The sequence below is a fragment of the Spermophilus citellus genome (assembly GCF_964194105.1).
Source record: "Spermophilus citellus genome assembly, chromosome: 3".
Classification (NCBI taxonomy): Eukaryota; Metazoa; Chordata; class Mammalia; order Rodentia; family Sciuridae; genus Spermophilus; species Spermophilus citellus.
This window is the reverse complement of record NC_138184.1, coordinates 76,356,369-76,380,088: the sequence shown is the minus strand read 5'-3', so window position 1 is coordinate 76,380,088 and position 23,720 is coordinate 76,356,369. Positions and strand designations below refer to the sequence as shown.

At 59.8% G+C, this 23,720-nt stretch overlaps 1 protein-coding gene across 8 annotated transcripts in view; it reads left to right on the top strand.

Moving 5' to 3' along the window:
• CMKLR1 (chemerin chemokine-like receptor 1) overlaps window positions 1-23,451 on the top strand; it is a 38,479-nt gene extending 15,028 nt beyond the window's left edge. For 2 of the 8 annotated variants that reach the window (XM_081288312.1, XM_081288310.1), the window contains exons 2-3: window positions 16,640-16,704; window positions 17,351-23,451. In XM_081288312.1, coding sequence (XP_081144438.1) covers window positions 16,702-16,704; window positions 17,351-18,445 — 1,098 coding nt within the window. In that variant the 5' untranslated portion in view covers window positions 16,640-16,701 and the 3' untranslated portion in view covers window positions 18,446-23,451. Of the gene's footprint in view, window positions 1-5,705; window positions 5,729-8,313; window positions 8,337-13,224; window positions 13,795-13,853; window positions 14,085-14,204; window positions 15,937-16,639; window positions 16,705-17,350 lie in introns of those variants that run through there. The other 6 variants (XM_081288316.1, XM_081288317.1, XM_081288315.1 and 3 more) reach the window with 6 other exon arrangements.
• The last annotated feature ends 269 nt before the right edge of the window (window positions 23,452-23,720 follow it).

Below are 23,720 nucleotides of genomic sequence, written 5' to 3'. Positions count from 1 at the left end.
GGAAAAGTTGTGCTCTACGTGTGTGATAGGAATTATAGTGCATTCTGCTGTCATAGAGAACAAATTAAAATAAAATAAAAGCACCAGACTCTTCTAAGATGCTCCAGAAAAATGGTGGGGTAAACCGTAACACTGTAACACATGCACTATTGCTATTCAAGACATTGTAACAGTAAGGGACAAAAAGAAGTTAAGTACTCATCCCCAGGAAACTGGCTAAGTAAAAGCCAAAAATTCTACTGCCCAGTGGAGCTCGTCTGTCATCCCACAGACTTGGGAGGATGAGGCAGGAGGATCGCAAGTTCAAAGCCAGCCTCAGCAAAAGCAAGGCTCTAAGAACTCAGCGAGACCCTGTCTCTAAATAAAAAAAATAAAAGGGGCTGGGGGTATGTGGCCTAGGGGGGAAGCACCCCTGCCTTCAATGTCCAGTGCCCCTAAACAAACAAGTAGTTCCTCTTCCTGTTAAAACCCACCAAAGCCGTTGATGAGCGTCCCTTGGCTCCTGTGACCAGCATGTGGGCAGACCTGTCGCCGGGATGATTCTAGCTCCATCCCAGAGCCAAGGCCCCTCCTGTCTGGATGCTCATTCAGAGGTCTCTAGTCTCTGGGGATTTTGGAAATCCTCGCCCGTCCTTCTCATGCTTTTAAAAACATGCAAATACAACAGAAAATGCTCCCCACCTGCATCTAAGATGTTGGGGCCTCCGTGGTGGGGTGCCTTTCCTGGAGCTCTGCCTGTCTGCACTGGGGTGGCTCCGTTGGGTCTTCCTGGGAGTCTGGGGAAAAGACTCCTTTTAGCTTGGCCTCCTTCCTCTTGTCTACGGGCTCTAGGTTCTCATCTGTAAAGACGAGACAAACCGAATCGCTTTCCCCATGGTCTACAGCTCACGAGCCTGGACTGGAGAGAGGTGACCCTGGCACGTGGGCGTCCTGTGTCCCTTCCTGAGCCGAAACCGCAGGGGCCCTGGGAGGCCACGCTTTCCATCTGTGAGCTGAGGCTCTGTGACTGCACCTGGGAGATGGAGGTGCCCAGAGGAGCCCTCTGAGCAGAGCCTACTGCCTCGCTGACTCCTGGGCAGCTCCTGGGCAGCTCCCTGCACACGACTGCCACCCTAGGTTGCAGGTCTCTGAGCCTCAGTTTCCTCATCTGTCAAATGGGTGTCACAGTCGTACCTACTACTCACAGGAGCGTAATGTCGCAGGGCAGGATGTTGGCAGAGGGTCCGGCTTTAGGGAGTGGACAGGGTAACACACAGGGCAGCCCTTCCCCCCTCAGGGACAGAGGAAGGGGCCTCTGGGAGTCAGGAAACCGTGATTTATTGCACACTCCCAGGCACTGAGAGCCACAGGGACATGCCTAGAGTGTATGGCGGGACACGAGGTGTAACGGGGGTGGTCCTGCTCGGGACTCTACACCTGGGTCATGTGATCTCTTCACCCGGCACAGACCAGCGAGGGTTGGCCCAGGCCTGTCCCCCCCACCCACCCCCATGAGGAGCGTGACCAGGTCAGAGCACTTGCCCTTGAGATATTCTGGAACTTTCTTCAGACTCAGCCGAAGCGTCCCCCTCCCCTGGCCCCCCCAGGCCTGTCCCGTACACAGAGAGGTGTCTTGTTCAGTCATGGTGTGTGCGGCGTCCCCCGGGGACACCTGGGAACTCCGGGCCGTGAGGGGTCAGCTCCGTGGATGGCTGTGCCCAGGCCCCTGGGGGGAAGTCCTCCTGCTCCCCGCAGCAGGGGGGGGGGGTGCAGTTTTCCAGAGGAGGCTTTTTTGAGCCAGGAGCTGCTGACCTGTGTCGTGCTCTCGGCCTGGGACCCACCCACCCACCGTGAACCCTGGGGACTCTGCTTATCGTCTGCGTGTTTTCCTCCCCATCCTGGCTTCTCTTCTGTCCCCACCCACGTCCCCCTTCCTCCTTTTACTCTCACTTTTAGCTCACGGTCCCTGTGCGAGTGAACGTCCCCCACCGTCCCCTTCTGGACCGAGTCAGTGAACCGGCCCTGGGCGCTGGCCCTGCCTGGGAGGGCAGCTCGGGCCTGGGGAAGCCATGGGCGGGGGCTTGAGGGCCGCAGAGAGGAAGTGCCCGCCGAGGTCACAGTGAGGAAGTGGCCCCGGCCAGGGGCGGGGTGGGCGGTGGCGGGCAGCGTGTCCTGTGTGACCCAGGGGGAGCCGGACCAGGCCTGAGATGAACGTGCAGGTTGTCCAAGTTCAGTTTCCTTAAAAAAATAGAAGGAAGGACTTTCTGATGCCCGGAGCCTTTCTAGACGTTCCGTGGGTGGGGGATTCCAGCTGCCCCCACCACAGAAGCACAGGACTTCGGAGGTCCTCGGAGCTACCCACCCGTCCTAGGGTCCCCTTCGATCCCCTCAAATTGGACAACGGGTCACTCCACACACCTGCCTGCGTGATCTCATGACGGCCCCCAGGACCCAGGCTGCAGTTCAGCCACCAAGGGGGACGCGGCCAGCCAGGGGCCAGGCGGGAGCTCCGGGCGCTGGGCCCCACTTCCTCTGGCCCAGGGTGGTGGCCCGTCCTGGGCTCTCCAACAACAACTCTTCAGGCTCCGGAATTTCCTCTGGTGGCCAACCAGGGTTTGGTGTCACGCAGGGCGGGGGGCACGGCAGCGGCTTCCCAGCAGGACTCCTCCCGGGTCAGGGCTGGGCCTCCCTGGGAATAGGTGTCGAGGGGTGACGGCAGGGTGAGGTGGAGGCAGGCAGCCTGGGAACAGGGTGGGACCTCCTACCCCGGCCTGGTCGCTGGCAGCGGCACAGGACATTTGTCATGCTCTGTCTGGGCCGGGGCCAGGGAATGCCAAGGGGCCAGAACCCGCCCGCCCAAGGCCCTGCGCCTGGCCAGGTGGGGACTGGGGTCTCTCAGGGCCCACCAGGTCCCCCGCAAGCTCTGGGTGAGTGGGGGTCACCGGGGGCTCTAGGAAGAGGGGTGCAGAAGGTCACAGACTGTGACCAAAGGACAGTCAAGGGCCGGGAAGAGGTGGACCTCAGAGTCGGGGCCCCCGGGTCCTGATCCCACTCTTATCCTTCCTTAGTTGTGGGGTCCTGGGCCAGTTCCCTTGCTTTTCTCCGCCTCAGCTTCTGCACCCCAAAAGTGGGAATGAGAAGATTCACCTGGAAGGTCTACGTAGAGGCCCTGGGGGGCAGTTAGGGCCGGGGTGCTGCCTGATGTCATGACAGCCTTCTGGTTCCTGTCCTCTCGCCCCTGGACCCTAGGACCCGGCTGGTGCTGAGGGGACCGAGGGCATTTTTGGTGGGGGGTACAGGGGGTTGAACCCAGGGCACTTATCCACCGAGCCACACCCCAGCCCTTTTTGGATTTTACTGAGACAGGGTCTCACCGAGTTGCTTAGGGTCTCACTAAGATGCTGAGGCTGGCCTTGAACTTGCGATCCTCCTGCCTCAGCCTCCTGAGCTGCGGGGATGACAGGCGTGTGTCACCGCACCTGGCTCACCGGGATGTTTTAAACAGTGAGGGGTCGTGCTGGGCTCTGGGTTAGACCACAGGCCTTGGGCTCCCTCAGGGCACCAGACACTGGCCGGTGACCCCACTTGCTTGCTCCCAGAGACTCGGTTTGTCCATCTGTAAATTGGGAATGACGGCAGAGCTGTCGGGACACCAGGAGGCGAGGACAGCCCAAAGTCCAGCCAGATGCCCGGTGAGGCTCTTCGTTCTTGGTGTCACTTTGCCGCAAGCCTGGCCTGACCCGCGTTGAGTCCACCGTGAGGCTGGGAGCGGGGAGGGGCTCTTGTGAAAAGCACACCCCGGGCAGAGGGTCCCGTGACAGGGAGGCCTCCAGGCACTTGGTCACCATGTCCCCAGTGCTGGGGTCCTGAGCACAGGGAATGGGCTGGTTTGGAGGGACTTGGGCTCCGAGGGTCCCCATAGTGACCCCTCCCTGTCTTCCCAGGAGGCCATCCTGGCTGGCCGAGGGGAAGGGCCTGATGCTGCTGCTCATGGCCAGGTCCCCCTCTCTGGGCCGCCTCCCTCCCTCCACAGGGTGGGACACCCGATTCCTGGACCCTCCAGAGAGCTTCCTGAGCCACCAAGTCCCCTTGCTGTCCCCGTCTCTCCTCCCAGTGCAGCCTCCCCATCGCCCCCTGGTCAGGAGCCTCGGACCAGGCCTGGCCCCCGATGGCCCTCGGGTCCCGTGGGGGGGTCTCACACTCTGAGCCCCTCCACGTGTCTCCGCGATCCCCCCGCACCCCAGACGCACTCCGCGGGCCTCTGTGGGGACATGCATGGTCCCCTCTGCAGGGACCCCTCTTCCTCGGTGGCTCCATCTGGCAAAGGTCTCCCATCCTCCATGGAGGCTCAGATGAGGCCTCCCCCTCCGAGCTCCTCCTCGTCTCCCCGGCCACCGTCCCCGGCTTTGCCCAGAACCAGGGACACACACTCAGCAGCCAGAGGAGCCACACGGGAGACACGTGGGACTAATTCATGGACTGTTTCACTTCCACAAAGAGAGGCCAGCGAGGCCGCGGCGAGGGTGACCTGTCCTCCCGGACAGAGGGGCCCAGGGCCCGTGGGAAACGGCGGCCGACTATTCCCTTAGAGCCAGGGGACAACAGGGAGGGCTGGGGACTGGTCACCCACCCTGTCAGCGGTCCAGGTCCAGGAGGGCCGGTTGGCTCGGTCAGGGTTTGAGGTGACATGGCAGGGCCCTGATGATGCTGTCCTTTGCTCCTGCACCCTCGTCCCCTGAGGGAGGGCAGGGGTGGGTCACCTCAGCCCCGTAGCATCTGGGAGGGAGGTGGCACATAGAGAGTGCCCACTAGCGGCTTTTCCAGGGGCCGTCTGAACGCGTGGATGGGTGCGGTTTCTCGTCCCTTTCCTGGAAGGCTGCAGGAGAGGGGACAGGAGGGTTACCGGGTTGGAAGGAGGCATCCCTGGGCCTGGAGCCCAGCCCAGCGTCCAGCCTGTCTTGTCGGAAGCTGCCCAGCCTTCGGGAGGCCTGAGTCAGCCTGGGGGGGGGCTCCAGTAGAACCTCTGTCTCCTGACCTCTCCCAGGAGGAGGTGCCGGGCCTCTCTCTGCCTCCAGGGCCCCTGCCGAGCCCACTTCCTGCCCTGGCGGGGCCGTGGGCCTTGGGAACAAGGTGGCCTCTGTTGGGCGGCCAGCAAGAGGCCTGAGTGGGGACGCCCTTGGCCAGATGTGATGGGGCGATGGGACACAAGGAGAGGGCCCGGAAGGGGCCTGTGCACTGCCAAGTTCTCCTTGGACCCTGAAACAGCGGATTCCACCGAGGAGCCGCGGAAGTACACGTGACTTCCATCCTGTGACAGAACTTCTCCTTCCTATAGTGCCAGCACAGTGACCGTGGCCACAGCGAGCCGTGTTTTCTGGTTCCTCATAACTCCTTGAGACGGAGGGTAGAGAGGAGGAGCCTGAGGCCCAGAGAGGTGCAGTAACTTATGCAAGGTCACACAGCCAGGAGGTGCTGGTGCTGAATGCAAAACTAACTCTGAGTGATGGAGCAGGATTCCAGGGCACACCGGAGGAGGGGAGGCTGAGGTCCAGCTTGAAGCTCCTGTTCTTCCCACTCACTGACTCCCTGGGTAACTTTGAGGAAAATCCTGAGTTTGTTGGAATCTCAAGTCTTCTCATCTGTGAAGTGCCTTCGTTTGAGTCGCGGAATCACTTGAGACCCGACCAAGGGCTGGCTGTTTGTCTAGGGACACCAGCAAGGCCGTTTCCTGCCCCGCCAGGAATGCCAGGTGATCTGCAGGTCCCGGAAGTGGAAATGGGTCTGGAGGGGTGCAAAGGGGGCCCGAGGCCACGCAGCCAGGGAAGGACTGAATGACCGCTGGGCTCCTCCTGAGGGTCTTTGACACAAAGTGTGAAAATGCTTCATAGAAACTGCTGTGGTCAGCAAGGACGCCAACCTTGCTAATGGGGTCATGGGGGAGAGGATGGATTGTAAATTAACCTTGACCCTCTGGGGGGTTTTAGAACTGCAAAGGGTCCCCAAAGATCCCTCCCTGCAAGGAAGGTTTTATTATGACTATTCTATGGGCAGTTCAACTACAACTCAGAGAGGCAAAGCAATTCACCCGGGGTCACACAGCACGGAACCCAGTCATGCTGTGTATTTATGGTCCCCATCCTCCCTCCCCACACAAACTAGGAACAGACACTTGGTCCTTCAACTGTGGTATCTTTTAAAGCTGGAAGGGAGTTTCTGAGATCATCAACTGCAACCTCCTTGTTTTGTAGATGAGGCTCCAAGGAGTCAGAGATATTCCTAAGGCCCTGTGCTAAGTAGAGGCTGGGAAGTGTCAAAGAAAGAGCACGAGATTCTTCCCTCTCCATCTGGGTTCTGATTCCACCTCTGTTCCTCATTAGCCCCGTGACCTGGGGGAGATTCTCGGCCCTTCAACTCTAGAGCGGCTGAAGAATGGGCATGATCCCCTGGGGTCTGGATGAGGTGGTGTCTCTGCACATCTGGCACACATAGTAGGTGTTCAACAAAATGGTTCACTCTGGTGGTTACTATTCACAGTGAACCCTGTTGATGGAGGGTGCAGGGTCCACCTGGCCGGGGTCAGGAGTGAGTTCAAGGGGCCTGGGGGGATGTTCACTGGACCAAGTGACAGCGAAGGAGGAAGCAGAGGCTGGGGGTTCCTGCTCTCTCGCTCCGCCCTCTCCCAGGCAGGCTGGGGCTCTCTTGTCGGGGAATTTCCTTTCCTGCCACCTCCCAGGTCCCTGAAGGTGCCTCTGGAGGGTATCGGGTGCAGGTTGGTGGTTGGCCCTGAAGGAGGCTGGGCTGGGCTGGACCTGGGGAGACAGCAACAGCTGCTCAAGGGGCACCCGGGACCCCTCAGGCACAGCCTCCAAACCTGCAGCACCCTGCGCGGCACAGCCAGTGTGTGCCACCAGCTGGCTCCTGGCTGGGGACAGTCGGGCCTCCCGCAGTGTCCTCAGACCACATCCTGAGCGGCCCACATGAGCACCCGAGGCTGCCGCCTTCCATATGTGCGGAATACACAGTCTGGGACTGATGGCGTGAGAGGACCCAGAGTGGACTTCAGGGGATTAGCTGAACACAGCTCTGGGCCTCCCAGTCTGGCGGGACATAAGCAGGGGAGGAATTGTGTTTACTGTCCACCTCCAGGGGCAGGGGCAGTGTTTATGGGGAGCAGCTTAGGCCGTCTGCCCGGTGACTTTGTACAAGCCCTGGGCCCTTGAGATAATGCCTAGTGTTTAGAACTGGACGCATTCTTGGGGACTAGAGTGGCTTTCTGGCCTGGAGAGACATCCATCCAAATACCGGCTCTGGGGGCCTTTGATGGCTAGGAGTGGCTCTGGGGAGATGGCCGCACAGGTCCCCGATCGCCAATGCCATAACCGGGCTGAGTTTGGAAGAGGTGTCTGCACTCTACCTCTGAACCTGCTGCCAGCTCAGGGGTCATTTTGGGGCTGGGGTCGGGCCTCAGCTCAGCACTAAGGTAGGCAGGGATTTTAGCCAGCGGTTGACGTGATGTGGTTGGCATTTTAGAAAGATCTGTCCTGTGATAGTCAGCTTCTGGTTACTATAACAAATACCCGACATAAATCAACTTGAAGAGAAGAAAGGTTTCTTTTGGCTCGGCTTTGGTTTCAGTCCAGGGTCAGTGGGCTCATGACTCCTGGGTCTGTGGAGGAGGAAAGTGATCACCCAGTGGTGGCTTATGGGGTGGCCAGGAGTGGAAAAGCCCTGGTGTCCAGGTCCAGCCATGGCGAGGAGAACTTTCCTCCCTTGGCTGAAGGGCTGGGAGAGGGCATGGCCACTGGGTCCCAGAGGGTGCCTCTATGGCTAAGCCGTGGGCCCCTTCACGCAGTCTTCTGGCCCAGCGGTGTGCAACAGAGAGAGGCTGGAATTAGAGGTCAGAAGGCAAGGAGCCTCTTGGGGTTGGCATCTGGGTGACCCTGGAGGGCACAGGGCAGGAAGGCGGCGGCTCTCTGGTGAGATCCTTGGCGAGGAAGGAAACGCTCTCACCCCTCAGGGAGGGGTACCCTCGGGGGACAGGCCAGGCGGTGGCTGGATACTTGGGGAGTCTCCTGCATCCTTGTGCTCAGAGCTGCCAGAGGTTTTGGGGTCCCCTGGCCCCTGAGCAGGGGCTCTCCTGGCCTCCGCCCGTCCTCAGGTCCTGAGCTCAAACTCGGCCCTTCCAAGCCCAGGAAAAGTGGGGTGGCCTCCCAGCTCCGCCGGTGACTCAGTGCGAGCTCCCGCATGTGGGCGTGAGAGTGTGGAGGACATTTTCTCCCGACATGGAGCTAATTCTGTCCCGGGGCTGGCAGCCAGGGCTGCGGCTGGGACATCTGCTGGTGCTGTGTGGGTTCCAGGTTAGAAATCGCTCAGAGCCTGGGGATCCAGGGATGGCAACCACGGCCATTTGGGGGAGCCGGGGGGCCCCTGCCCTCTGCCCTGGAGGGTGGGAGATGGGAGAGGGGGCCCTCCAGGGAACAACGCAGCAGGCAGACATCCCGACCCACAGCTGCCTGGCGGGTGGGATGCAGGTAGTTGGTTCTAGGCTTTGGGGTCCACCGTGCAGACGATGGACAATGTGTCCCTTCTCTGTGGCCTGGGGAGGGTCATCATCCTCTTGGGGGCCTCGGTTTCCTCAGCTACAAAATAGGACATCCTCAGAGGGGCGTCCCGGCTCCCCATAGCTTTTTGGAGGCCAAGAGAATCAGGGGAGGGGCGTCTGGGCCGCCCAGCTAGACAGTCAGGGAGGGCCGTGGGGAAGGGGGAGAGGGGACAGGAGCCAGGCCAAACAAGGCCGTCTGCACAGTGAAGAGGGATTCCAGCCTCCCGACGGGCTCCCACGCCCACGGCCCTGATGAGGCCTGGTGTTGAGCCTGGGGCCCGTCGCTGGGCTGGGGGGCGACGGCGAAGGGAGGGCCCGCAGGTGGTGCCACAGCTGGGGGACCCGCAGGTGAGGAGTGGGTGGCAGTGAGGGCTGGGGGCTCTCAGCCAGGAGGGCTGCGGGGATGGCGGAGGGGGACGGGGAGGGCGGGAGGAGGAGGAGGCTGAGACACCGACGGGGACAGGATCAGAGAGAGGGGACCCAGAGGTCCAACGAGAAGTGGGCGGAGAAAGGGGGTCAGGGGGAGGATAAGGCAGAAATGGAAGTCACACTTTGCTGCCTAGATGTCCCTTGGCCCCACCGTCCCCTGAGCCCATGGGGACACAGGTCAGCCCAGCTCGCGGGAAGCTGGTTCACACTCACCAGGCGGCTGTGAGGGGTGACCCAGGGTTAGGGTCAGGGTCCATCCAAGTGACCCTGTGGCACTAGGGCAAAGATGAGCCGAGGCCACGTTCCCTCCGTGGTCTGCCATGTCCCAGCGTCCCCACCGGCCAGGGGCGGAGGCCCCTCCTGTGCCTGCAGGAGGCTGGAAGGTCCACCGCCTCGGAAGGGCCTCTGTGGTGCCCGGTCGGGCCATCTCCCCTCGGGCCACCGACTAGAGGGGAAACCAGAGGCGCCCGGAGCCCCGTCCCGGCCGCTCTGTGCGACACAGACCCCAAGTCCTGGCGGGTTGGTCCTGCTCTCGGAGGCTCCAAAGGGGCTGAGGCCAAGGAGGAGGGGGTCTGGCCAGCCCCTGGGCTCGTGCCACCTTAAGCTTCCTCGGGTCCTGCGCTACCTGGGGCTGAGGTTCGTCCCCTAAGTCTTGGGCGGGCGGCTGGAGGGCAGTGACGGCCACCTGCAGGTTGTTCAGTGAGAAGGGAGCGGACACCATCCGCCTGGGCTTCTGTTCTGGGTGTCGGGGAACCGGTGGCGACCTTGTCCGTGCTGGGTCCCTGCAGGAGTCCTGTGGTGGGGTTGTGGTCAGGACACGGCCTGGTGGCCTCCTGTCCTCATCTGGGGAGGTCCTGGGGCCAGGCCACCTCACAGACGCCTTGGGCTGAGCTGTTGGTTTGTCCAAGTCCAAGTTCATCCCCTGCCCACAGAGAGGACCCACTTGGCCCTGTGCCTGGGGCGGCTCTGGGCTGGGCGCCACCTGAGCATGAACCCAGGCAGGGAGGCGGGAGTCTGTTATTTTTGGGTCTCTCTGGCAGTTGGGAGAGGAGGGGGGTTCGACCCCATTACACCCTCTCCGACCTCCCCTCCGACCTCCCCTCCGACCTCACCTCCCACCTCACCTCAGACCTCGTCTCCGGCCTCACCTCTGGCCTCACCTCCGATCTCACCTCCAACCTCACCTACAACCTCAACTCCCACCTCACCTCCATCGCAGCCTCCAGGAGCCCCTGAGCTTGTCCCCTGCCCCACTGTGGTCCTCTGTCCCAGGACTGCTCCGGTGCGTCCTGTCGTCCGGCTGGGGTCTTAGAACGTGCATTTCCTTCCCTCTCTCAGGGGCTCGTGCCTGTCCCCCTGCTGCTTTTAAAGGGCTCCATGTGGCTGCGTGTGCATGTGGTCGTCTGGATAGTGGCACAACATCTCCAGGTGGGGACTCGCCTCCAGTCACCTGTCCCCTCTGCTAGGAATGGACACTCAGGGGCTGCCAGCATCCAGCCACCGGCAGACGTGTCTGCACCCTGCCTGAGCGCTGTAGGGACTGTGTGCAGGCCCTGGCCTCCCCGAGGACTCTTGACCCTGACAGCGGGCACTGCGACGGTCTGGGAGGGATGACCTCAGGCACCCGGGCAGCCCCTGGGGATATGCCCCCAAGACAGGGTGCGAGGAAGTCGGGATTCAGCCTGGGGATGTGGCTGTGTGGTCCCCATGGTGCTCGGTGGGGCTGAGCCAGGGCCACGTCTGTGGGCCTCTGCAGGTCCCCTCCCTGGCCTCCTGCCCAACAGCCCTGGCTCTCGACTCCCTAGGGCTTTCTGCGATTGCTTCCTTGGTAGATCCTTTTGCAGGAATCGTCACACGAGGGTTTGCTCCTGGGGGCAGCGGCAGAAGCCCCTCTACAGCAACGAGCAGGTAGAGACCTGCTGCGAGACCCAGGCCTGGACATTCTCTCAGGAGTAGCCACAGGGACCCACGATGTGACACGGTGTCTGTGCGCCCTCCTGGGCAGCCGGGGACTCTCCTGCTTTCTCCTTCTTGCCACGGCCTGGTGGGTTGGGCTGAACACCTTGTGCTCGTCCTTGGCAGTTCTTTGACCTTGGGTTCGTCCGACGCCTGGGCTTGGGAGACACCCCCCTGGACATTGCCTGTCCCGACATTTCCCCACTTTCCTGTGGGGGGCGCTGTCTTTAGGGGTTTGCAGGAAGGAGTTCCTTGAACATACTCATGGCCATCCCTTGATGGGTTTGGAGACTATAAATACCCTCCTCCATTGGAGTCTCTGTGTGTGTCTGTGGTGTAAGTACATCGTGTGTGTGTGTGTGGGGGGGGGGGTGGAGTCTGGGGACCTGAGTCCCAGAATAGGTGAGGCTGCAGGGTGGGGAGCTAGAGGGAAGGCTTCAAAGCGCAGAATGAACACTTGGAGGAACCACAAGCAACCCCTTTGATTTTTTGGGGGGTACTGGGAATTGAACCCAGGGGGACTCGACCCCTGAGCCCCATCCCCAGCCCTATTTTGTATTTTATTTAGAGACAGGGTCTCCCTGAGTGGCTTAGAGCCTCACTCTTGCTGAAGCTGGCTTGGAACTCGGGATCCTCCTGCCTCAGCCTCCCCAGCCGCTGGGCACTCCTTGATTTTTGATGGAGTCGTGTTCAGATAAACCCAAAGTTCAAAGTATTGTAGGTTAAAAATGCATTTACTGTGCCCCAGTCAGCCTCAGGATCCCAAGATTGGCTAGGAACTGTGGCCAGCTGCCACGGCCCGGCATCTTGAGAGTGGATCCAAGCACCTATCCCCAGCTTGGGAAAAGGCAAAAATTCAAAATATGAAGTATGGTTTCTGTTGAATGCATATTGCCTTGGCATTATCATGAAAGTCAAAAATTGTAAACTGGATCGTCTTGAGCTGGGCACTGGGTGCTCTAATTTATAACAATGACAACAGCAATGACCTGAAGCTGTATGTGTTTCCAAAGCCTCAGTTTCCTCATCTGTAAAATGGGCCAGAGGATACCCCCCCCACACTGCAGAGCTGCAGCCATACGTGGGACAGTCTGTGACAAGGCGGGGCACCGTTACGTAGTAAGTGCCCAATAAATACATTAGGGTGCCAGTAATATTAAGCATGCGCTTATTAAGTGCTCCCTGCATGCCGGGCATTGAGCGGGGCGATGACTGGGAACGGTATGTGTCAGGTGGCCCTTGGTGTGTGGGTGGGAGAAGCCGTGCATGGAGAATGGTCACCAGCAGAGGGAGAGGCCTGGGGACCTGGAGAGAGGGAGGCGAGGCGGGCAGGAGGAGCCTGGCCGGCTACAGTCAAGGTCACTGCTAACAACAAAAATAAATGACAACACTGGCCGCGTCCTCTGGGGGCCACTGACCTCGCCTCCTTGAGCCTCTGTGTCCCCTGGGTGTGACCGTGTTGGGGTCCTGTAGGGCTCTTGGGTGACGTCAGAGTGCAGCTCGTGGCTGGCTGCCCAGGAGGTGCTCGGTGAAGTCACCTTGTCCTTCATCCCTCCATCTGCCGGACGGTATTCCGGGACCCGGGCTGAGGCATGTAAGATGCTCATTGGGGACAAAGGGTGACAGGCCCTTTTTTTTCTTTTTTCCGCATTCCTTCTTTGCCTGTAATTGTTTATAGAGAGAAGAGGGCAGAAGTGACCCTCTGTGATTTCCAAACCCTGAGCCTGAGGGGACATCACAGGAGGCCCTGATCCCCGGAGCACTCTCGCACACAGCCCAGGGCTGCTCTGGGACACGTCACCGCCCCGAGGCCACCATGCCGGGAGCAGGCTCAAGCCACCAGTGCTTTAGAGGATCGCGTCAGAAAAATAAAACAAGACAACAAAGACCAGTGGGTGCCCACCATTGGCTCTGGTCCTGGGACGTGGCGCTGAATAAGATCCAGTTCTTGTGCTCAGGTGTCCTGCCGCCTGGTCAGAGGCGTCCCCTGGCCACGGTCACATAAATAACTCATGACTCGCAGAGGTGAGCAGCCGGGGAGTGCGCTGGCCTCCTAAGGCTGCTCTGCCAAATGGTCACTAACGGTGGCTCTGCTGTCAGCCTGGCTGTGACAGATAATGTGGCTGCTGGCCAGTGACTCCCCTCCCTGGATGTGTGTCCCAGACCTCAGCCAGATTGTCCCCAAATCTGGGGAGGGTGCATTCCTTGAGAGGTTCAAAGGAGCGGAACAAGAAGGAGAGTGTCCCCGGAGGGTGGAGCCGGGGACCCTGCAGCATCAGGAAGGATGTGAACAGGCTCAGAAAAACGTGCTCGGCTTTCTAGAAAGCCCTGTGGTTAAGGGCTAAGGTCGGGGTCAGAGCAACCTGGATGTGCATCTGTCCCTGGCTGACCCTGTGACATGGGCTTCCCTTCAACGGAAGCGACAGCAGGGTCACCCCTGGGTTGCATGAGCTCATGCAGCCAAGCGTCCTCAGTACACCCGGGCTGTGTGTGCACCCCACCAACTCTGCCTCACAAGGAACTAAAACCAATAGAAAGCCTCATCCGGGGCAGACCAGGGACCCAGCCAAACCCAGGCAGAGGCTGAAGGCCAGCAGCGGGGAGGGAACGCCTGCCTTTAGCCTGCAGAATCGACTCTGAGCTTCCTTGTAGCCACATCAAAAAAGGAACAGCGGATCCATCGCAGGGTCTTGCGTTACGGAGAAAGAGGAAACAGTTTCAGTGTCTCGGGAGACACAATGTTGTCCTTGACCAGGAAGGAAGAAATGGCAGTACCATGGACCAGGAATCACACAGCTCGGCAGGTGTCATCTCATGTGGAACTTGGGGTAAAGAGGAGGGAAGTCTAAGAAGGTGGCTCAGGGAAAGATCCCTGTGAGGACCCCAGGAATGTGCGGAGGGTCCTGCTTGGGCTCAGAGTAGGTGGGATATGGGGGCTGTTAACCCTGCAGGGAGGCAGGGGAAATCTGAGCCTTTTCACCTGGGAATCTCTAGAACTCAGATTTTGGAGGCAGACCTCTCAGCTGTGTGACCTCAGGCAAGTGGCTTCACCTCTCTGAACCTCGCTTTCCTCATCTATGAACTGGAAGTCATCCCTGCAGGGCCATTTGGGAGTACGGTATGGAGTCTTGCATATAGTGAGCACCCGAGTAGCTGTTAACCACGTGTGCGCACATATTCTGTGTATATAATCACGTAGACTTCTTTTCTTTCATAAGCTTGGTGGGATACAAGTGGCTAAAATGTGCTAGCTCTTTACAACGAAAAATTGTCCAAAGGGTCATCGTCATTGCGTATTGCTCCCAGCAACTCGAGGGAGGGGTCCTTTACCTCCATCTGAGAGGCTTGGCTTTGAGAAGCAAAATCTTACTCTTGTCCCTGATCTGTCTTGGACTCAGAACCGGCATGACAGGAGGGCAGGAGGGTCCCCGTCCTCTGGCCTCCCAGCTGGCCTTCTCTCCATTCAGTTGAGAGACAGTTTAAGGGGTCGTGGAGAAGCCTGAGGAATTAATAATAATAACCAGCACTCGACGCCGGCCTGCGAGGGGCCCTCCTGTCCAAGGATTCCGTATCCGGGATCGGAAATATTTTGGAAAAACAATTGCATCTCCACTGAACATGTCACCCCTTGTCCCCAAACGATTCACGTATATAGGCCACATTTGCCTCACATCCCGTCTCATAAGTAATCCAGAGGTAACCTGAAGGACGTGGCTGGGCATCGCCATCTTCACAGGGTCCTTGGTGCCTGGGGATTTTGAGAAGCGGGGGAAGGGCACGACCCCACAGAGGAAGCGAACCCACTCGACTCCTGCTGGAGGGAGGGGTGAGGGGTGGACAGACAGACATGCCCAGAGGATGTCAGGGGAGCTGTCAGGGCCTCTGTGCCAGCCCTGCTTGACCCTGACCCAAACATGGAACGACGCGGCCTCTGGCTCCACGGTGCCCTCCGCCCAAGCTGAGAGCCACCAGGTTATGACGTGCGGCTGGTCTCTGCGGAGTGGCTGGGTGTCCTGGATGTCCCTCCTGTCCCCACTAGGGGAGTGTGGGGGTGGGAGGCGCCCGGCATGCCCTGCTTCCCTCCCTTCTCCCTTCTTTTATTTTAAAACATATTTTCAGTAGATGGACATGATGCCCTGAGTTTGTTTATTGAGTTTTACGTGGTGCTGAGGATGGACCCAGTGTGGGGCCAGGCGAGCGCCCCACCCCTGAGCCCCAGCCGGCCCCTCCCTTCTACCCTCTTACTCCACTTGTCCCTCAAAACTCAACTCAGAAGCCACCTGCCCCAGGAAGCCTCGGACTCCCAGGCTGGTGGCTGTCCCCCCGCAGGGCTTCCTGGGGCCCTGCAGACCTGCCCTGGGCCCGCACTTGTACCTGTGAGCTCCCGTGGGAAGGGCCCCGGCAAAGCCATGTCCTTGTCCCTGGGAGAACCAGCACTGGGACTCTGGACAAGGTCATTTCTTCCTCAGGGACCTGCTTGGTGGGAGCCTTTGACTTGGACGGATCACGATTTCAGGGGCAGCGTGACCTGCGGGTTCAGAGCCCAGGGTCTCTCCCGGCCTCTGCCCAGGCCTTCACCTCCCGGAACCTCACTTAGCCCCTCCTGGGATTTGAGTGACAGCAACCCGGATGGAGAGCTCTGCCGGTCCGGGTGCCTGCCAGCTCAGCATGTCACCCCAAGGGTCACCAACCCCCGTCAGTGTCCTCCAATCATGAGAGGCCAGCTCCAGTGTCCCCGTGTCTTTATTCTAGTGCCCCTGGGGACACTCAGTGGACACCCTGGGCTGCCCCCCCAGCCTGCAGAGTGGAGAGACACCGAAGCTCAAATCCCGAGCCCCTTGATCTCAGAGTCCTGCGTGGAATTTCCCAACTGCTTTTATCTAATAAAAGCAAAGGACGACTTTCATGTAATAAAGTAGAACCTCAGGTCCATGAGGACCAGCCACACACTGACGCACAGGAACCTGCAGGTATTTATCATGAAGTATCCACGGGCAGCCTCGCCCGGCTCTGGCGTCTGGTTTGGAGCCGGTTGGTCAAGACAGGAGAGCCGGGCAGAGGAGAGAGTGTGGGCGCGGGGGTCTGAGCCCAGGGTTCCAGCCCTGGGTGGCCATGACCCTGGGGGCTGCCACCTCCTTTACTGGGGGCTTGCTGTGTGTCAGGTCCCAGCAAAACACCCCATATCCCCGACAACTTTAGTTCTTCTTCTTTTTTATTTGTTGGTACCAGGGATGAACCCAGGGTGCTTAACCACTGAGCCCCATCCCCAGCCCTTTTAAAAAATTTTATTTAGAAACCAGAGTCTCACTGAGTTGCTTAGGGCCTTGCTAAGTTGCTGAGGCTGGCCTTGAACTTGTGATCCTCCTGCCTCAGCCTCCTGAGCTGCTGGGATGACAGGCAGGAGCCACTGTGCCCTGACCAGCCTCTGAAGAGCTCACAAGTGCTGGAGGTCTTGGAAGCAGTGATCACGTGCAAGGTCACATGCAGGGTTCAAACCCCACCTGGATCACTTCCGGGCTGAGTGACCTTGGCTGAGTACTACTCAGACATCAAACTTCTGCGGCCTCCTGTGTCTGGTGTGAGCAGCCCAGGGGCTCCTGATTCTGGCCCTGAACTTGCGCCATCCTCTTGTCCTCAGACCCAGACCCACCTGCCACCTCCTTCTCCCCTCAGGTGTCTCAGCTGTACACAGGAACCGGCCGACCGGGGACCCCCGTTGGACACCACAGCACTGAATGGTGAGGGACTCCTGTGGTCTGAGCTCAGGTCTCCAAAGGGGACGAGTGGCCTTGGCCAGGCTGGGAGCACGGGGGTGGCTGCTAGCAGGGTTTTGGAAGTGTGGCTGGAACCAAGTTCGTGGCACCATGCCTCTCTGTCCTAGGGGGCAATTTCCCCATTATTCTAGGGGCTTTTGGGTGAATATTTCCTTCCCCATTAAATGGTGGGGAAGGAGAGGATCCCAAAGAGGCAGAAGATATGATCGTCAACAGGACAGACCTGAAACTTGGAATTTTTTGGTGATGAGGATTGAGCTCAGGGGCACTCGACCCCTGGGCCCCATCCCCAGCCCTAGTTTGTATTTTATTTACAGACAGGGTCTCCCTGAGTCGCTTAGGGCCTCGCTTTTGCTGAGGCTGGCTTTGAACTCTGATCCTCCTGCCTCAGCCTCCCCAGCCGCTGGGATGACAGGCGTGGGCCACTGTGACGGGCTGACACTCGGACTTCAATGGCAGCTTGGTCTTTTCCCAGCTCTCTGGCCTTGGGCCACTGCTGGAGGAGGGTCTGCTCAGAGCGGGGCAGGGCACGGTTGGTCTTGCTGGCGCGGGTCAGCTTCGGGTGGTCACTGTTGCCCAGCTGCCCCTCATGACCTCCCTTGCCTTGCAGAGGATGGAGGATGGGGAGTACAACTCCTCCCTCCCCTACGACGACGAGTACCTGGATGATCTCGGCCCCGTGTTGGTCCTGGACGACCACCCTCCCCCGGAAGCCAGGGTGACCCGGGTCCTCGTGGTGGTGATCTACAGCATCGTCTGCTTCCTGGGGATCCTGGGCAACGGCCTGGTGATCGTCATCGCCACCTTCAAGATGAAGAGGACGGTGAACAGCGTGTGGTTCCTCAACCTGGCCGTGGCCGACTTCCTCTTCAACGTCTTCCTGCCGCTGCACATCACCTACGCCGCCCTGGACTACCACTGGGTGTTCGGGACGGCCATGTGCAAGGTCAGCAGCTTCCTGCTCATCCACAACATGTACACCAGCGTCTTCCTGCTCACCGCCATCAGCCTGGACCGCTGCGTCTCCGTGCTGCTCCCGGTCTGGTCCCAGAACCACCGCAGTGTCCGGCTGGCCTACATGGCCTGTGTGGTCATCTGGGTCCTGGCCTTCTTCCTGAGCTCCCCGTCCCTCGTCTTCCGGGACACGGCCAGCCTGCACGGCAAGACCTCCTGCTTCAACAACTTCAGCCTGTCCGTGGCCGGCCCGTCCGGCCGGATCGGGTCCAGCCAACATGTGCTGGTGACCGTCACCCGCTTTCTGTGTGGCTTCCTGGTCCCCGTCCTCGTCATCACGGCCTGCTACCTCACCATCGTCTGCAGGCTGCGGCGCAACCGCCTGGCCAAGACCAAGAAGCCCTTCAAGATCATCGTCACCATCATTGTCACCTTCTTCTGCTGCTGGTGTCCCTACCACACTCTCTACCTGCTGGAGCTGCACCACACTGTCCTGCCTGGCCCGGTCTTCAGCCTGGGCCTGCCCCTGGCCACGGCCCTCGCCATCGCCAACAGCTGCATGAACCCCCTTCTGTACGTCTTCATGGGCCAGGACTTCAAGAAGTTCAAGGTGACGCTCTTCTCCCGCCTGGTCAACGCTCTGAGTGAGGACACGGGCCACTCCTCCTTCCCCAGCCACAGGAGCTTCACCAGGATGTCGTCAGCGAACGACAAGTCTTCGGTGACCGAGAGGGAGACCAGCATGCTGTGAGCCTCACCTGGGAGACCTGCAGCGGTCACTCCCAGCCCAGGGGTGCCCAGGGGTGCCCGGGGCCGTGCCTTCTGAACACCAAGGCAGGCACCTCCTGACTGCACCTTGATGGATACTCGCTGCATTTTGCGTAGGGGTGAACCGTGTTTTGAATCCAGGGTGGGGACCCCTTTCTCCAGGTGGCATGGGGGACAGAGCCGGCCATGTCTCACATGGACCTTGGACCAGCACCCTGAGCTCCAAGGGAGACCAGCCTGGACCCACCCAGAGCAGCCAAGGAAGGATTCTCAAAAGCACCCCCATGAAATGAGAATTGGCATAGGCCATGGTATTAAGCTGCCTACTGGGTACCCCAGGAATACCCTGGGTCCTCTCCAAAGTCCCTGGAAGGAGCAGGAGAGGTCAGGGGGAACCTAGCGTGAAGCAGCTGACGCTTCGTCCCCCGAGATCCTGGCCCTGCAGGTATCCCTCCGGGTGAGGCCTATGGAAAGGCACAGGATACTGACTGAAGTGACAGACGCCCCTGACCGTGAACTTGACTTTGAGAGGAGTTGAGAAGATGGAGACGAGGTCCGCAGGGCTTTGTGGATTCTGGCAAGGTCCACACCAGGGAGCCTGCAACCAGGACTGGGGTCTGGGGAAAGGCAGAGCAAAGACCGACCAAGGCGTGGGCACGGCAGCTCGCCCCAGAGCTCCCCACGGTGGGGCACGTCAGCCACAGGTGCAGGGACGCCGGCCCAGGGGTGGAGGTGGCGGTGGGGACCTGGATGCTACCTGGCAGGACAGCCTGCAAGCTGCCTTCCTGAACCACGTCCCTGAGAGGAAGGCAAACAGCTCCCGTGTGTGCACCTCGTTGTCTGGCTTATTCTCTCCTTCCTTTGGCGGGAAGTGACATTGTCCCACTGACAAATGACAGAGCGGAGGCTCTGAGGAAGGAAGCCAGGCACCCAGCATCACATACTTGGCCTCACAGCGGCAGAGATGCGATCTGCCCCAGGCTCTGCCTCCAGAGGCTCCCCTCTGGTATGGAGAATTTGTCTGTTGAGAAGATTCCAGACCATCACGTGGCCCATGTTCAGTGTCCATGAGATATTTACTCCCCACGGTGGCCCTGAGCTAGGCACAATGGTTATTTCCCTTTTGCATATGAGGAATCTGCAGCTCAGAGAGGTTAAGGGACTTGCCCAGGGTCACACAGCTAGTTTGCTGGAGGCTGGATTGGAACCTCAGTTTGCTGGGTTCAAACAAGGCGGCAGAGTCATGAAGGAGCTAGAGAGGTTGGGGCTTCTTTGTAACGGGGTGCTGCTGGGGGTTGAACCCAGGGGTGCTTTACCACCGAGCTACATCCCCAGGACTTTTTGTTTGTTTGTTTGTTTCCTTCATTTTGTATTTTGAGACAGAGCCTCCCTATATTGCGGAGGCTGGCCTCGTCCTGGCACTCCTCCTGCCTCAGCCTGGGATCGGAGGTGAGTGTCACCGCGCCTGGCGAGAGGTTAGGTTTTGAGCGTAACTTGATTTTTTCAGCAGATCAATGTGAAGATCTCAATGGCCCTTTAAGGAGCTTCTGCAAATAGTTTTCAAAATGATCCAAAAACGGCAGAGAAAATGCACTTGGCCTCCAGCTCCCTGGACACCCATCAGCACCCCGCCCCCACCCTCGGGACCCCCACCCTCAGCGCACCCCGAGGTCTCCGGGGAGCAGAGCAGGGGGCCTGGCGGGCGTTGGCCTCCTGTTGGACCGAGGCCTCTTGGCCCCGAACCGCCCAGGTCCCTTGGTTGGGAACCTGTCCTCCAGATGTCACGTCTGCCTCGCGCTGGGCCCGTTCCCAGTCTTTGGGCTGTTTGGAGTCACACTTCATCAAGGGACAGACTGTTCCTTCCTGTTGGGTCTGGAAGCTTTTGATGGGGGAGCTCTGAGTCCATCCGAGCCGGGCCCCGGCGGCCTCAGGGATGGGGACCCGCACAGTTGGTCGGGAAATGGAGCTTTGAAGACGGCCCAGCGCCCCTGCCGTCCCCGCCCAGGTTGACAGAGGAGGCGCTCGGTGCCGGGTCGCAGAGGCAGTCCTCTGCCACTCAGGCCTCCGGGCCACGGGGACAGTGCTTCTCCTGGGCTGCAGGGGAGGCCCGGCCAGGCGGGGGGCCAGGAGTTCGTGGGGTCACTAGGGACGCCAACAAGCAGGACGGGACGCAGACCAGCTGTCCTCCCCCCTCTCTCCTGGATGCCACACCAGGAACGTCCGACTGACGTTTTCCGTTAGGGGCGTCAGTGCGACCAGGACGTCCCCTCCTGTCTTGGCCCCACGGTGTCTTCTGTAATCCCTGCAGTTGGTGAGCGTGCTCCTGTGTCACGCTCCATGCGTGACCCACACGCCCAGGGCCGGGACCCAGCCAGTGGTCTCAGTGCTACCTCTGGGGCCAGGTGGGTCGAGGGGACATGGGGACAAATGGCAGAGAGACCTGAAGAGAAGAGAGTACCCGAGGGTGGAGGAGGGAGGGGGAGCAGAGCACGCTGATGACTGAGAGGGCTCTGGTGTTTACTGAGCATCGACCATGTGTCACCGACCACGTGTCACCGACCATGTGTCACCTACCATGTGACTGGCCTGCAGGGGGAGGACCACCGTGGCCCCGTGGGTGGTGTGGAAAGCGAGGCTAGGAGCTGGTCACGCTTGCCTGGGGGACACAGGCTGGGAAGGGGGCAGCTGGCTCGGAGCCAGGGCTGCTGTCTGGGCCCCCACCTCCATTTTTCTAGCAACCAAGCAAGCAAAGGGGTGGCGACTTCCTCTGTCTAAGAGCAAAGACCTGGCGGATGGCAGAGAATGGCCGGCCTCCTGGCTCCTAAGTCTTGCTCTTGAGCACTGCTGGGGCCAACTCAAGGGCCCATCCCCCACTACCCATCCCCCAACACTCCCCCATCCCCCCAACACCCACCCCCCACCCACACATCCACCCACTCATCTCCCCACTACCCACCCACCCACCTGTTACATGAGCACCTATTATCCACCCATTTGCCCAGTCTCCATTACAGTGCATTTAACACCTGCTCTTTGCTGGGAGCCCAGGGAAGCCTGGGGACACAGGATAACCAAGCCACACCGTCTCTGTCCTCTGGAGAGTGGGACAGACAGCTAACCATTAAAACCCACCAAACCTGCCCATCCCGGTGGAGAAAACCCCCAGTGAAGGCCACACACTTATTCTAGAGGGACCTGACCCCATTAGGAGGCAAGGACACTCCCTGGGGGGACACGCTTGAGTTACCTTGGTGGGTACTGGCTTGGTGGGGAGGCCCTGGAGGGGACGCTCTGCGGGGAGGGGACAGGTGGCCAGTCCTGTTGATCTGGGAGATCAACACAGTGGTCACAGGGGACTGGGGACTCCGCGCGGGAACAGGGTGAAGGCTGGACAGACCGGGGGAGGCCTTTGCCCTGAGAGTGAGGGGCCAGGCCTGCTCAGGTCTGCACCCCGTGTCCACGGCCTTGGCTGCTGTGCAGGGACCCAGTGGAGCCGGGCAGAGAGGAAGCAGGCAGTGAGGTGTCCCAGCTGAGCACAGACAGTCCCTGGACTGGGGGAGGGGAGGTGGAGCCCTGGAGGGGGACTATTGGGGAGATAGTGAAGAGCCGCCCGAGCCCTCTCAGGGGAGCGGTGAGTGGGAAGCCAGGCCGAGCCCATGTCTCTACACAGAGTCTCGATGCTTTGCTTTATTGACATGAATTAATAGTAAACATTATTCAAATCGACTCCCGGTGCACAATGACGATCCTCGGGGGACCCTGAGCACATAATGAATCCCATAAATAACACACAGGTTCACCTCCGGCGGCGGAGGCCTGTTCATGCTGCGATTCAGGGGGTGGTGGCGGGGGTGGTGCGGGGGTCTATGCAGACAAGATGTCCAGCTTCGGGGACCGGGGTTTAGCCTTGGCCATCACCTGGGCTCTGTCTGGGGAGAATCTTCTAGAAGTGCCTCCCCCCCCCCGGAGGATGTGGCTGCCCCCACCATGGCCTGGATTCCTGGTCCAAGGGCAGGTGGGGAGCCAGCAGCAAGCAGCTCGGGCCTGTGCATGGTCCAGTGACTGACAAGGACAACCTGGTGGCTGGAGCTAATGTCATGGGGCATGTTCAAGTGCGGGTGGCCACTTTAGTGTCATTATTTCATTGAGTCTTTGCAGCAACCTCTGTGGTAGGAGCTGTAGCTCTCTGCACATACAGATGGAGAAGTTGCGGTTCAGAGAGGTGAAGTGACCTGCCTGAGGCCACACAGCTACTAAGTGATCAAGCTGGGGTCCCAGCCCTGCTGGTCTCAAAAACTCTGTTTCCCCAGCAACCTGCAGACACAAACTGTCCTCTGAAGAGACTCGTCTCTGGAGGGAGGATGACAGGGTGCGCTCCCTCTCTGGAGTTTTGAGGAGGTCCCAGTGAGGGGGTCTGAGGGATTGCTTTGTCCTGGAGGGAGGGAAGCCGTGTTGGGTGGGCTTGTCACTTGCAGGCAGCCTTGGGGGGGCTTAGGGTTTTGGAGTTTGGAAGAGACACATCCTGCCCCGCCTTTCCCCTCTCCGGCTCACAGACTGAAACGAAGTGGGGGTGCAGCTCATCTGGGGACCTCCTGCCTCTCTGACCGCTGTGCGCTGAGTGCAAATGCTCCTGCATGTGGTCGGCATTCGCCAGGCCGCCCCCTTCACTTCTGAGTTTGTCCCCCAGGCCCCCGGTCTGTCCTGGAGGACCTCTGCCCAGGCTCTGCGGGCCCCTCGGGAGCCTCGGCAGAATCCTGGCTGGAAGGAGGCAGGTCTTGGCGAAAGTCACTTCAGGGCAGAGATGTGATGTTTGGGGCATGAACTCAACCTTCCAAATTGCCCCAGGTGTGGGTGAGGGGTGTTCCTTGACCCGCAAGTGGTCACATGGCTGTCCTCACAGGTCATGCTCCCTTCTTGATGTGTCTACGGTGAATGCACCGCACAGCAGTAAGTTGTATCTCAATAAAAGTCTTTTTAAAAATAAAATAATTGGTGGTAACTGTAGAAACGACTTCCCTCGGGCACCCCGGCCAGCCGGCAGGAGGAGAGGACCAGATCTGGGGGAATCATGGTGGTGGGGGAGTGGCCCCTGCAGGGTCTGTCCAAAGAGACTGTCTCAGGAAGGACCAAGCCCTCCTGGGGGTTATCCCAATGTGACCCTGACTCTAAGGGCCTCTGATCTCGGTGACAGGAGCAGGTGGGCTCAGGAGTCACGCGGTCTGAGCTCGAATCCCAGTCCACTCTCTGCATCAGCTGGA